The sequence below is a fragment of the Rattus norvegicus genome, chromosome 2 (assembly GCF_036323735.1).
Source record: "Rattus norvegicus strain BN/NHsdMcwi chromosome 2, GRCr8, whole genome shotgun sequence".
Classification (NCBI taxonomy): Eukaryota; Metazoa; Chordata; class Mammalia; order Rodentia; family Muridae; genus Rattus; species Rattus norvegicus.
In genome coordinates this window covers 167280080-167294959 of record NC_086020.1, presented here as the reverse complement: position 1 = coordinate 167294959, position 14880 = coordinate 167280080, and the positions used below count along the sequence as shown (strand labels likewise).

The following is a 14880-nucleotide window of genomic DNA, read 5'->3' as shown; positions in this document are numbered from 1 at the left end:
GGCAGGTCAGGCTCTGCCTTGTAGACAGTTTCCAGTGCTCCCTCCCATCCCTTAGACTTTACCATTTATAAATTACAATCTTCTTCAAAGTAAAAGATTTAGTCTCACCTTTATACCCTCCCTAAAGGATTTCCTTCACGGAAGTCTGAGTTTCTAATCTATATTATATTTCTTCTCTCTGAAGAATTTCAATATTTCTTCCAACACTGTTCCATTGAAATTTTTAAGAGTTTTGTCTTATGGAAGCCTTTCTTTTTTTGTTTCTTTGTTTTAAAAAAAAATTCTCAAACCATTACCTTGAAAATCCAGTGAGGTATGTAAAAACAAAGCTATCTGACCTGTGGGTGATCCGGCAGGACTACTCCATGCACCCAGAGTTCCCAGTTCTAGCCACTGTACCCTTGTGCCCATTTGTTCGTGATTCTTCAAGCACCCCCAGCCTGGCACTGCCTCCTCGGGCTCTGGCTCCTCTGGAAGATGTGGGTCTGCACATTCACTGAGCTCCTCCGTGCTCCTCCGCTATTTGCAAGGAAATGGATGGACTGGAGATCATGATGTAAAGTATCATCCAGACTCAGGAAGACAAATAACCTGTTTTCAATGGTATGCAGAATCTAGATTTAAACATGAATGTACATGTACACGTCAAAGGGGAGCTAGGTGGGAGGAGAAAGAGGTTTAAGTGGGAGAAGGTAGAACACGAGAAGGTAGCAAGGAGAAACAATGACAGTATCAAGAGTCTTCTCTCATATGCAGAGTCTATATTTAAGTATGTGTGCATATGATGGAGGGAGGGAAAGAGGAGAGAGAGAGAGAGAGAGAGAGAGAGAGAGAGAGAGAGAGGAAAGGGCACAGGGCACAAGACCCTCTGGGAGAAGATTTGTAAGGGGGGTTGGAGTTGTACATGGAAATTCTAAAGTGTCTCATCAAGGATACCACATGTTACCAAGGAATTTGAGGCTCCTCCCTTTGAGTTCTTAGGCTTATTAATAAAATAATTTAACAATTGGCTCAGAAGAACACTTCTGAAGAAAGAACTTAAAGGAAAAAGGCCTAGGACAAGCAAGCTTCAAAAGTTAACAGCTATCTAGAGGAAGAAGATGGAGAAGAGGAAATCAAGACATTTGAAGACAGCCAGATGGTGGATGACCGGGGTTGGCTTCTGAGAAATAGAGGGGAACATTATACGTATGCTCTGTCCAAAATCCTAAAGAAAGAAACAGAAAAGAATAAAAAGGAAAAGCTACACCTCTCTGAAACCTGACTCAGGAAGGTGGACAGGCAACAGAGCCTCCTGGAGGCTTACTCTTTAAAAACCATCAGAGGTGTGAGAAACGGAGTAACTATTCTTCCCGCCTCTTTACCATCCCTTAGGGTAAATCACCCATTCCAGGTGTGGTCAGTGAGCCTGAGGACTGACCAGCCCAACTGGATTAGCTCTCATGTTTTGGGTAGCTTGGAATGTTAGGTCTCCACCCAGGCCATTGGAATTCACTTCTCTTAAGGAGCACCAATAAAGACCACTATAGCATTCCCACTCTGAAGAGGTAACCCTGAAACCATTTAGGTGATGGGATAAAGCTGGGCACTAAATACATAAAGCATATTTACTGTGAAAACCTAAAACTTCACCAGAGGGGATTAATGCCTGGGCTGGAGTTTAGCTTCCAGACTGGATGCTGGTTTACAAGGAGATAATTCCCTTTAGACATTCCCTGCCAGAGAACCAAGGGCTTTCCTGGAACTGGCTATAAACTGCTTCGCCAATTCCTGTCTCCTACTCTCATCAGATGGACAGTGAGGAGTGGGACGGTGAATAGAATTAGGATACAATGATGTCAATAGATGAAAATGTTATAACTAAAATCCATCCTTTTGTATGCTAAATAAAAAATTTAAAAAAAAACACCCAAAGTGACTTTCCTAGAGAAATACTGCTATCTGATGAAGTTAAAGTTAGAATCTAGACCTTACACTACAGATGTTTATGTCTGGTCATTAGGGCAGAAGGTACAATGTTTCAAAAAAATCTGTAGCAGAGTCTTGGACACTTGGGCTTTCTCTTTAGTATAATGTGCAAAGCACTAGAGAGAAATGTCCTTAGAAAGAGCTCTCAGGCCCTAAACAGACTCCAACACACTTTTACATTTTAAGGAATTCTCAGCTGAGAGAACTTCTGCTTTTCTTATCGGTTTAAAACAATAGTGAAGGATGTGGCCACAGGGTCTCTTGGTCATAAAGTGAAGATATCTCAGATTCTGTTATGTTCTGTATCTTTGGAAAATAGTCTGGGTCTGTGTACTGTAGGCTCAACTTAGAAACCATGCAGACTCTGCTCCAGACCACTGCAAAACAAAGATAATAACAAAGTGAATCGTGGGAATGTTTTTTTTTCTTTCTCAGTACATATTAAAGTTAAGTTCTTCCTACAGGGTAGTCTATTGAGTGTTCAATAGATTATGTCTAAAATGTATGCAAACCTATCTTAAAGTACTCAATTGGGCTTCCTCTGGCAGCTGATAGGAACAGAGGCATAGACCCACAGTCAAACATTAGGTTCATAGAGCCCAAATTGGAGCTCTCCACTGGGTCCCTCCCCTTGGAGCTCAGGGAACCCCGTGGTAGGAGACAGAGGAGCTCAAGAACACAGGCCCACAGAATCCACTAAGCACAGCTCATAGACTGACGACTGAAGCAATCACAAAGCAGACAGACTGAAGCAGCAATCACAAGAGCCTGCATGGGCCCTCTGCATATGCATTATGGTTGCTGCAAAAACCCCTTAATTTAATGTGGAAAATTTTTAAAGAAATTAATTGCAAAGTACATAAAAGCGAACTCTAAGCAAATCCCTGTCAGTTTAAGTATGTGTGCACATAAGCAGGAAGTTGTTAGTCAATTTTTTCCAATCACTAAATTAATCATTCCCTTAAGAAAATTATCTTCTTTCATTCTTCGTGATACTCTTGCCTCCCAGTGAGGTTCTCTGATGAATGTAGAGTTAAAAAGCAAGACTTCCTTTCAAGAAACCTTATCTTCTAACATCTCCACTTTTCTTCTCTTTCTGGTGAATCTCACGTGATCCAAGAGGCCTGCCTACCTCAAACTCAGACTAGGGCAGAACCCAGCACTTCCTCTTCTGTGCCTCTGCTATGCTAGTATCCGGTCTAGACAGCATTGCTCTCTCTCTCTCTCTCTCTCTCTCTCTCTCTCTCTCTCTCTCTCTCTACACACACACACACACACACACACACACACACACACATACACACTAGCATGCATGTGGTTTTCAGCTACAGAAGAGGCAAGTCTACATCATACACTAGTGGCTGCTCTTTTCTCCAAATCTCAATCCGGAGGCTTCACTCTAACCCATTGCTCCAATGATTCGCACAGCTGTTTAGGTGGGATGTGATACAGCTATTGATCTGGAACGTGATTCGCAGCCTGGTTTCACAGGAAAGCTTCCTGGAGTCTATCTTCAAAGAAATGGACTCCTGGGCCAAGCGTTATTTTTAGCTACTCCAGCGTGTGGATTTGTATAAAAGCCACCTCCCTTGTCCACTGAAATGTGCCAGCAAGCTACAAAGGCAACAATCCTACAGGTACTTAGTCCACGTTTACTTAGCACACGCACATTAGTCCATTAATTGCTTTTTTAGTCTTTGCTTAAGCTACACGGGAGGCTGAGGCTGGATGATTACAAGACCAGCGCCTATTGAGAGTAACTGAGAGTGAGTGTAAGCCAGTCCAGGCAGCCTTGGGACAAGCTACCTCAATTTTAAAAGGGAAAAAGAGAGTTGGGAGTGCAAATTAGGAGAACCTTTGCCTAGCAATAAAGGCCAAATGGGGTGGGATGGTCATTTTTTGTAACAGTGTGGGGTAGCTCCTGCTTTGTCTTACCCACAAACAGCACAATTAAAGGTGTGATGTTTGAGAGAAGGCGACTTGCTACTCCCAGTCCGAGCTCTTCTTTTTTTTGAGCTGGGGACCGAACCCAGGGCCTTGCGCTTCCTAGGCAAGCGCTCTACCACTGAGCTAAATCCCCAACCCCGGAGCTCTTCTTTAAGGGGGAAAAAAAACACTCTCTGGTTAACTCGCTGATTGACAGAGAGCCTGACTACTCCTTAGTCACCTGACTGAGCTCCAGCCCTCCACTGGGAGGGTGTCCCGAGCCTCCGCCTGGGAGGGACTCCGGTCTCTCTTCCAGATGCTGGCAGGAAGTCCGCACGCGTCCAAGGAAGAGCCAGCTAGGGCTCCCCGGCCAGCGCAGAGTATCCACCAGGTCACCTGAGTCTAAGGTGGCCCTGGGTCTGAAAGCCGCCCTGCAGCCTGCAGCTCCTTGGGAAAACTCGCAGAGCAAGTAAGTGCCAGCACTAGTGACGTCAGCCCAAAGCAGGCGAAGCTGCCCTCAGATTGGAGGAAATTAAAAGAAACCAGAAACCAGAAGTCTTTGAACTCGAGCAGGCGGTACGGATCGAGTGCCGGCACTATCTTAATCGGAGGGGAGGAGCTACTTAAAACTTTAAATTAGTAGGAAAAACAGCAGATATACCAGTAATGAAATGAAAGTAAATTTTTTAGAAAGAATGAATGTAACTTAATAAAATATCAGTGGATACTTAACATGTAAACTTTAGGATACTTGGACTTAAGACTTTTCAACAGAATACTGAAAGCTTTTATCTTGTAGAAATACGAACTATTCCGAGAGCTGCTCCCTGGTTGATAATCTGCCTCAGGTAAACCTGTATGGGCAGGTCACGTGCTACCTGACCCATGTGATATTTATGGTTCTACTGTCCAATTAAAATTGAAAACTTTTTAAATGAATGTGGGGGATATATCACAAGTTTAAAGCTTGACTGGGCTCTGGAGTGAGTTTAAAGTCTGCCTAGAAAAGCTCTCGAGACCGACTCAAATCAAACAAAGTTAAAAAACGGATTCGGGTATAGCTGAGCAGAGTGTTTAAATAATAATAATCGATTTTGTTTGTCTGCTTACTTGCTTTTGTAAAGACAGGGTCTCACTAGTGTAGTCCTAGATGGCCTGGAACTAGCTATGTAAACCAGGCAGGCGATGATAGAAAAGATCTGCCTGCTTCTGCCTTCTGAGTGCTGGAAATTAGTTTGCTACCAACCTGGGCTGAAAATAAGATTTTTAAAGGAATAGTTCAGGATAGGTTTGTGCTAAAAAGGGAGTTGGGGATACACATACACGTCTGTAAAGTAACGATGCTTCTCTTTACCACAGAAATGTCACTAATTTAGAGAGAGATAGACTCTTCCTTGTGGCAGCCTGGGATTGTCCGTTCACAGGGAATTAGATCATGTGCTTTTTGAATTGCGATGGAGCTGTGTGCTGTGAACCAACATCGTTTATCTAAGGCAGTAACTGACTGAAGTTGATTCAGCAGTCAAATGAGGTCATGCGCTCTAATTAGCACAGCTAATTATTCATTCAATTCAGGCTGAAACCTGTGGCTGCCCATCAATATCCCTTAGTGGAGCCTTCGCTCCTGTGAAATAATCTACCTCATTAAATAGTTAGGCACTGTCCTCTTAGCCATGTACTTGCTTTGCCTGTTTTAATTAAAATGGAAAAAATGATTTCTTAGCTATTAAACCTGTATTTTCAGTTCCATGACAGCTTTCCAAATAGCTCCTCCCTCATATTTAAAAGCCCTGTTTGCTATTTGTTTGTCTGTTTGTTTGTTTATTCTAGATGGGATCTCCTGCCTCATATTTAGCAGCCCTGATATTTCTTTATCGGTCTTATTTATTTAGTGAACACAGAGAGGTCTTTACTCGGTTTCCCAAGTGCTGGGACTGTGGTATGTGCCACGTATCTTTCCAGATACCACATCCCTCTTCACCCTTGAGCGGGAGCCATTGTAAGCCACTTAAAGGCATAAACTTTCTTGGAATCTACAGGCAGTATAGTCTCCATATTGAATAGTTTTTACTGTGTTACTTTTTCAGTAGGCCTCAGTGTCTCTTCCTCAGCTGCATCCCAATACAGAAAGTGTTTTCTAACCTCCATGATTTTGCAAGAAAATATATGTATGTATACACATATGCCAAGTAGACATTTTTCCTTTCTGAAGCTTATTGTGAAAGCTTATTTGAAGTGGTTTCTGTTTTCTGTTAAATCCTCCATAACAACGCCAAGACTTGTTGTTGTTGCTTGGTTTTGGGGTGTGTGGGGGGGAGGCGGGGTCGGGGACAGGGTGTCTTTGCATAGCCTTGGCTGTCCTGGAACTCCCTCTATAAAATAGGCTGGCCTAGAACTCACAGAAATCCACCTGAGTGCTGGAATTAAAAGCCTGTGCCACCACCGCCTGGCCAATGTCAGGATGTTTTGTATTCTCTACAAGCCACTTACAGAGCAATGCATGAACTTTGAATATTTTTTCCTTAAAATAGAAAGGAAGATGGGCTTCCAGGATGCCTTCCTCAACATATACCCACAGAGTGTTATCACTGTATTAAATCTGGAGAAAAAGGAACTCTGTATTATTCTGAATTCCATTTCAGAGAGGTTATTGCAAAGGGTCAACATGCAAAGTATAAATCTGAAATACCATTGTGTGAATGCAGTATTGTAGCTGGTGACTCGTATTCCCCAGGCTCTACCAAATACTGTCACTGCAAAGTGTCTGAGTTTTGGTTACTGGTAGGCTTGGTCCTTTTGTTTTTATGTATATGTGTATATTTATGTGTGCACGTATGCCCATGAGTGCACAGGTGGAGGTCAGAGAAAGACATGCATGTCTCCCTTTAATAACTCTATTGTTACTTTTTAATTGAGAAAATTGCAGAACTTTATAAACTATCAAACGCTCGAAGAATTTGTCTGTCATTCTTGTGCAGGGGCCAGCCTAACATTCTCTGTATTGTTTTTAGCTTTAGTATCTGCGATGCCAAAGCAAGCAGAATTTTTTAAAGATTTTTTTTTATATTTGTGTATGTGTGTTTGTGCCTGTGTGTGTACTTGTGTGCAGGTGTGTGTACATGTATGTAGGCACCTGTAGAGGCCAGACGTGGGTGCTGCATCTTCTGGAGCTGGAGTTACGGGTGGTTGAATTGTCCGGCTTTGGTACTAGGGACGAAAAGCTCTGGAAGAGAAGCAAGGCTGAACTGTCTTTCCAGCCCTTCCACCTAGCATTTTGAGACAGGGTCTCTCACTGGATCTGAACTTATCATTTAAGCTGGACTGGCTGCCCGTGGCCCCTTCGACCCTCCTCCCTTTTCTCCCTCCCACACAGCCATGGAGTTACAGTTACACGGTTTTGCCGATTTTATGAACTTTATGCTGGTGCCAAGCATCTGAACTCGTGTCACCCACATTTTACCCCCTAAGCCATTTGTTATTTCCTTCACTGGGGAGCTGAGACCTTTTTTGTAGTCACGCTAGCTGATAGAACTTTGTGCAGTGACAGAAAATTCTAAATTTGCAGTGTTCAGGATTGTGGCTGCTAGACACCTTTGGCAACTGAATACTTAAACTGTAATTTTGCTGAAGACCTGATGTGGTTTTTTTTTTCTTTTGTCTTGACCTGATTAATTTTATTGAAAGCTTTTGTTACTTCATGTGGCTTGTTGGTGCTCCCGGATTGCACAACGGGAATGTCTTAACTAACTGCCTTGCACTCTTCCATAAGCTGCCACTGTGAATCCCATTGCTAAAGATTCACAAAGCATTTCTTCTATCTTCATTTCTAAAAATTGATGGTATAGATATGTGATGGTTGGTATATGCTTGGCCCAGGGAGTGGCACGTTTGGGAGGCGTGACTCTATTGGAGTAGGTGTGTCACTGTGGGCCTGGGCTCAAGACCCTCATCCTAGCTGCCTGGAGGTCAATCTTCCACTAGCAGCTTTCAGATGATGGAGAACTCTCAGCTCCCCCTGCACCATGCCTTCCTACTTTGATGATAATGGACTGAACCTCTGAACCTGTAAGCAGCCCCAATTAAATGCTATCCTTTATAAGAGTTGCCTTGGTCATGGTGTCTCTTCACAGCAGTAAAACCCTAACTAAGACAAGATATATGTTTATGTATGCATACAACATGTACAGCATGTTGAACCCAGAGTCCGGTCATATTAAACACATGCTCTGTCACTGATCTGTACCTTAGGAAAGACTCTTGAGTTATGAACTTACTGTCTAAGGCTGTACTAATGGATAGAAAAGACTCTAATCTATAACGGCCATGCATCCTAAATGTGAAATACAGCAGACACCCACTTATAAAACACTTAGGAGTTCTGAGAGTCTTCTCAGGCAAGTTTGAATTTGATTGGCACAACAACCAGTCAGAGTAAACAGAGTCCAGAAACCTGTTCGTCGTGCCAGACTGCTGCATGGGAGAATGATCCTGGTCATGTAGAAATAAAATCTGGATCCAGATCCTGTAAAAAGTAAGATTTTTAAACTCTGAGGAGAAAAATGGAAAAAAAAGGCTTATCTTATTATAAATTAGTGATTATTAAAAAAAGAAATTACAGTACAAATGGGGAACATAACAAATGCTCAAGCATCGTCTACAAACGATAGATATTTGCATAGCGACCTATCTGCCAATAGGAGCCTTGGCCTTCTTTTGATCCAGACTTCTTATCCGGATCACAACTGGTTCACTGGTTCACTGCTTCTCACCTTCGTTTCTTTTTTTTTTTTCTTTTTGAATTTCAGAAGCTCCTGTAAAAGGCAGATCGAAAAAGAGACGGTCTGCCGTCTACCACCCTGCAACCATGAACAACAATGCAACAGACCTCACCACGGGCTACCTCTCCTCCGCTGTAGCAATTCTCCTATTTGGCTCCAACTTTGTACCACTTAAGAAATATGACACTGGTGATGGTAATTGTTTTTTTTAATTATTATTATTAACCTAAACTTGCTTTTAAGTGTCTTGGTTATTTGTTTTTTACTTTTTAAGATAATGATATTGATCATAGTGCCTAGTGACTAGCACTCACATAAATCGTCTCACAGAGCCCCTCGTGGCACACTGAGGGTGAGAGTCAGGACCAGAAGGCCAGATAGCGGTGCTTCCTGGCAAGGCAGGATGGGGACCACTGGAAAAGCTTCTTGACTGTGTCTGCTGTGTTTATAAAACAGGTAGGTTAGAGCCAGTTCCACTATCAACATTCATTTGAAAACCAATTTTCGACACAGCTGGTACGTGAGAGATCCATCTGAGCACAGCACAAACATGTTTACTAGCGAACAAGCTCTTCTCTAACAAACCGTGAGGCAAACACAGAATGCTGCTCTCAGCTAAAGATGAGGGGCAGTACTGTGACCTAGGCACGCGCACATACATCCCCTCCCCACAGAGCTGTGCACTAGGCTTCCTCAGTTTACCACATGTGCACATACAGAGACTCATCCTTACCACAAAACCACATACCATGCTTTTACAGTTCGCCACACACAATCCCCAAGTGTACCGTATATGCTGTGCCCCATTCTCCCTGACATCTGATGTCAAACCTCTCTTCCTGCAGCCCTGCATTCTTTGCAGTGGATCCCTCCCCACAAACCTCCAGGCCTTTTTAAATGAAAGGGCTAGGTTTAATATATTGTGACTATACTTAAACCATTTAATCAGTTAAACGCTGTTTTTATTAATTCCCAGTTTTAAAAAAATGCATTGCTGGGGCAGTTTTTCAGTGTCTTTCTCCAAACCGGATCTAGTCCTGTTTTGAGGTTTTTACTGCATGGTTTTGCTCAGTGCGGTAGTTTTTGAAATGCATGTGCTACAATGTAGCAAAGCAGCGCGGGCTGATGTTCAGTGAAGGAAAGCCGAGGAGTTGGGAGGTGGGGGTTGCTCTTGCCTACCCGCTGCCCTCTGGAAGCAAGAAGGGAGTGTAGGCTCCCAGTGAACAGCTGCGGGAAGTTAACATCCCAGTTATTTTTAAATCTCCCTGGTTCCTTAGTCTTCATACTGCTTAGACAAAAGGATTACAAATCCTTTCTCCTAGCCTTTTCTTTTGGTGTTGACAGGCTAATAATAATAATAATAATAATAATAATAATAATAATAATAATAATAATTTAAAAATAAAACCTAGTAGAAAAATAACCAAAAAGAGCAGCTGGCCTAACTTTTGGGTTTGCAATCCTAGACAAGTGTCCCATGTGTTGTGGTAAATAGTATTGGGGGCGGGGTTTACCTCACTTTGACCATATAGTTCCCAGATAAAAAACACAAAAGCCCTTATAAGTCTTATAGAATTAGAACTGGGCAGACTATCAATGCTCTGTGCTATTTTGACTACTTCCCTGTCAATAATTCGCCATGTTCCACCTGGGCCAATCCTACTCTGATAGGCTGGCCCTCATGACCAGTGCTCAGGGTCCACCTACCCTACTGCAACTTTTTCCTTCTTCCTCCTCCCTCTCTCTCCCAGTGGTCCCTGCCTGAGTCCCTAAGGCCAGGACCTTCAACCTCACCTACCTCTCTTCTTTTCTGCTACAGTGTAAGCATCTTTATTAACCAATCAGGGCTTACACAATAGAAGCTGGTATATGTGACGATCTGAACGTCTGCAGGTTTTGGAGTACAGAATTTGTCGTTTGAATACAGATGGCACCAGACCAACCCTCTACACCCGTGTGTGTGTGTGTGTGTGTGTGTGTGTGTGTGTGTGTGTGTTTGTGTGTTTCTGGAAACTGAACCCAAGGCCTCTTCACATAGTAGAACACTCTAGCTGGAGCCACCGCCAACCCAGCAAGTCTTACCAGTGTTTTGTTTTTAGTTTCTCACTTGGACTGTGAAGTTCATTTTCCACTCCAATACTGCTCTGCTACAAGTCTTAGAGGTTAGCAGACTTCTTTCCCTCTACTCTGTTGTGAGAATGAGCAGAAATAAATGAAAGTTTTGCAAGTTACAACCCAAAATGGCAGAATAGAATCATAGCTTCCTTGGTGCGTCATTTGTTGTGGAATATCTATCTTTTCAATTCCCAAGACCTTGTTGGTACAGGAGTCTTGAATGGTCACTGCCACGTTCCTCTTCTGGTAAAAGCCAGTAGCAGAGGAGTGCTGGCCTGGAAGGTTAAATCTCAGGCTTGTAAAATCTATCTCAGCACAGGAATTAAACACCAACTGTGTGAGCCACAAACAGCCAAGTGTATCCCAAGGTTTAAGTTACTGCTGCATTGCTGGGAAGTTCTCAGTGCCATGTTTTGACAGTTGCAGTAAGATTGGGCATCAGAGTGGAAATACAGGCTCGCTCTTCCCAAAATTCTTTAATAGACATTTCTCGATTTGGCTAGAAAGTGAAAGAACAGCTCGTTAAGCAGGAACACGTTGTAGACTTCAGTGTCAAGCATCTAGGCTCTACAGTGCAGTTAGAAGTGTCCCGACCAGATTTGTCTCCTTGGTGTCTGAGATTGGGCTCACCCTGACATAAAGTAGCTGTAAGACACTACACTATGGGGACATGTCATGTTTGTGTCTGTCTAAGAACATCTTACAGATATTCTTAAACATGGCATATACTCAAATCTTTCTGCCAAGTAATGCCCGATTGTCTTATTTGTAGGGATGTTCCTTCAGTGGGTGCTCTGCGCTGCCATTTGGTTGGTTGCCTTGGTGGTCAACTTGATTCTACACTGCCCTAAATTCTGGCCTTTTGCAATGCTTGGCGGCTGCATTTGGGCAACAGGTAATGAGCATATTCATCTTATATGTGGGTCACATAGTATATTCACAACCAGGAGAAAAAGCACAGTCTAATGACACATGACAGACTTGAGCTGTGTATTGTTTTTCTCTCATATATTTTGGGAAATTTCTTGATTTTTCCCCCTTTAAATGTTTTAAGTTCCTGCCAAATAGTTATTAAAGATATTTGATTCTTTTAATACATAACTCAAATGCCATTGTATACGTTTGACCTTTCTCCAGCATGTTTATCAAAGAATGTTTATTAGAGAGCAACCCTTTGTTGACATCATTTTTGAGCTTATCCTTAGAAGCTGGCCAATAGCAGCACGTAAGCTGAGTAACAGTTAGCAAAGGAAACAGACAATTAAAAATCGCATTGCTTTACCAATGCCTTAACGACTATAATAGAGTCTACATCTCCAGGTAGCCATCAGAACCAGTTCTCCTCTCTATGAATTCAATCTGGAAAGTCCTCTTCTTTTTTTTTAAACAAAGAGAATTAATGAAAATCTTTAAGAGATAAATTTGTTAGATGCAAATAAAATTTAAAATGTTAAAATGGCACCGCTTACCCACTTGAGTCTTTGAGGGACTAAATGATTTTAAAATTTTTATTAATTACAGATCAAAGTAAGTAAAATCTTTACCTTTCCCAAGAATTTGCATTACCACACCTTACCTGTGTCTCTGTGGTTGTTTACCATGTGGAATTGGGAGAGAGTGAACAGGGTTTGTTCCCTTAGTCTCCTAGCTTTTGGAGACAACAGTCTCACCATGCAGCCCAGGCCAGCCTAGAACTCTGAGTCCTTCTGCTTCTGCTTCCTGATAAGACATCTCTCCTTTGTTTGTCAGCCTGCAGATTATTTATTTATCTATTTATTTTTGGTCAAGGCTAGTGCAGACTGTGGAATGCTTGGTGAAGATTTGTGTCCTCCTTGTGCAGGGGTCATGCTGACATCATTTGTGTCACTCCAATTTTAATATGTGCACTGCCAAAGTGAGCATGTTTTTAATTTTGAAAGTTATTTATTTACTTACTTATTTGAGATCGAGGTATCACCATGTCGCCTTGGCTGACCTGGAGCACTCTGTAAACCAGGCTGGTCTCTAGCTCACAGAGAATCTGACATTAAAGTTAGGTGCCCCCACGCCAGGCCCTTTCGATCTTTGTCTCACAATCAGGCTCCGCTGTGCTCAGGGTGGGTAAGTAGGGAGCCAAACTTGAGAAACGTAACCACATTACAGGTTATAACAACCAACGAGTCTGGAGCACAGAGGGGAGAGGAGCTGGTAGTGTAAGGGCTTTGTTGCAGGTGATTAGAATGGAGACTATCATCTTGAAACCAGAAGAACTTTCCCAGTTGGGAAAATAAGTGGAGCATGATACCGTCTGAGTCTAAAGCTCTAGCATTACCACAGTGGAGGACACTAGCTGCAGACTGCATCAGCAGTTCAGAGCATAACCCTGAGACTCAAGATGGTCTAGCCTGGACGTACGTTAACAGGGGACGTAGACCTCTGATCAACGGCTCAAATCAGTAGACGAAGGTGACTCAAATCTAAAAAATCCTGTGAGAGGAAACTACAGGCCTGAGCCTGGTTACAGAGAGGAAACTACAGGCCTGAGCCTGGTTACAGAGAGGAAACTACAGGCCTGAGCCTGGTTACAGAGAGGGTAGTAAGTGTTTTTCAGAAAGCAGCAGTGAGCAGGGTCGGGTGGAGCATCCGTTGTCCCAGCTACTGGGAACAGTGAGATAAGAAGAGTTCTTGAGTCCTGAAATGGGAGGCCAGCCTGTGCGACATATCAAGATCTCGTCTTCCTAACAACTGTGCTAATGACAATATTCAATGCCATCATGGATTTGGCCCTGAGTGACCCTCAAGAGCGTAAGTCAATGGCTGTGAGAATCTGGAAGGAAAGCCAGTGAGTGACAGAGAGTACACTCTAGAGTTGTGTCGAGGCAAAAGTTAAAGTCAGGAAAAAAAAATACTAACTTACCTTAGTTATATGGGAAGTGACCCATGTTTCCTGTGTGTTGTATCTACAGGGAACATTGCTGTCGTTCCAATTATCAAGACCATCGGTTTGGGTCTTGGAATCTTAATCTGGGGATCATTTAACACCTTAACTGGCTGGGCAAGCTCCAGGTAACACAATTCAAACTATCTCAGCTAAGGGTTGGGCACCCTGTATTTGGTGTAAACTGGGGTCTAGCCACCCTGGGAGAAATAATGTGATTCTTCGTCTCAGCTTATGGCTGACACATATAAATGAACCATGTCCATTGTTTGTCTGAAGCTCTTTATACACAATCTAGGTATTTTATGAAGATAAAGTAAAGGAAATCAAAAAGTAAGAAGCAGCTGGTGTCTGCTTTCTCTCTCTACTGCCTAACCAAGTATTCTAAAGTAGATGCTCTTCCTTAGAATAAAGCAACAATCTGGGGCTCCATCTCCCTGGGGTTTTGTCAAGATTTAGTGAGATGTAGCCATGCCAACTTTTAAGGAGCCGGGTGTGGTGGCACACACCTTTAATCCCAGCACTAGGGAGACAGAGCCAAGTGGATCTCTGAATTCCAGTCTACCACACCACAGTGAGGGCTTCCCAGAGAAACCCTGTCTTGGGAGAGCAGGGGGTGGGGGTCAGTATCATTGTCCATGGCTGCTTTTACATATGATAGCAGAGAGAAGGGATATAGCTAGCCACACCTAAAACACTCTGGTTCTTTAAGAGCTTCTTCAAGGCTCGCTAGAAAGTCGTGTTGTCCAAAAGGTTAGCTACAAGCCACAGGTAGCCTTTGTATGGAAACTTAAGCTAAATTAAATCACAGATATGAGCCTTCTGTGTCCCAGTGGCATTAGCTACATTTACAGAGGCTCCCCCATTCCACACAGGGCAGAGATGGGAGCATGTGATCTCCATGACCAGAGTGTGGTACCCATGATCAATGTGCTTCAGGCCAGACTTGCAGAAACGAGAAGCAAGAACATTATTCCTGCCTCACTTTAAAGCTTCCCTTCTACTGAAAAGCATTCTACCCCCCCCCCCAAAGAACAAGGAAAATCAGTCTACTAGCTTACAGTTATATACATCTTTTCCCATCCTTTCCCAGTGCCCTGGAGCATCGTTTGTTTTAATACAATGGTTTTTCTCCTTGCCTCACTCTCTTACCCTTGGATGGCTCTCCATGAAGAC

At 42.9% G+C, this 14880-nt stretch overlaps 1 protein-coding gene and 2 non-coding genes across 6 annotated transcripts in view; 1 reads left to right on the top strand and 2 right to left on the bottom strand.

Moving 5' to 3' along the window:
* Positions 1–3258: 3258 nt before the first annotated feature.
* Positions 3259–14880, top strand: part of Tmem144 (transmembrane protein 144) — a 32914-nt gene continuing 21292 nt past the window's right edge. The window contains exons 1-5 of one of the 4 annotated variants that reach the window (XM_039102636.2): positions 3259–3605; positions 4211–4363; positions 8700–8867; positions 11560–11682; positions 13733–13832. In XM_039102636.2, the coding sequence (XP_038958564.1) occupies positions 8759–8867; positions 11560–11682; positions 13733–13832 (332 nt within the window). In that variant the 5' untranslated portion in view covers positions 3259–3605; positions 4211–4363; positions 8700–8758. 4 annotated transcript variants of the gene reach the window in all.
* LOC120101205 (U6 spliceosomal RNA) lies at positions 6827–6933 on the bottom strand. The gene has a single exon (XR_005501593.1). It is a non-coding gene; the product is annotated as a U6 spliceosomal RNA (small nuclear RNA).
* Positions 12583–12685, bottom strand: LOC120101206 (U6 spliceosomal RNA). Its single transcript, XR_005501594.1, has one exon. It is a non-coding gene; the product is annotated as a U6 spliceosomal RNA (small nuclear RNA).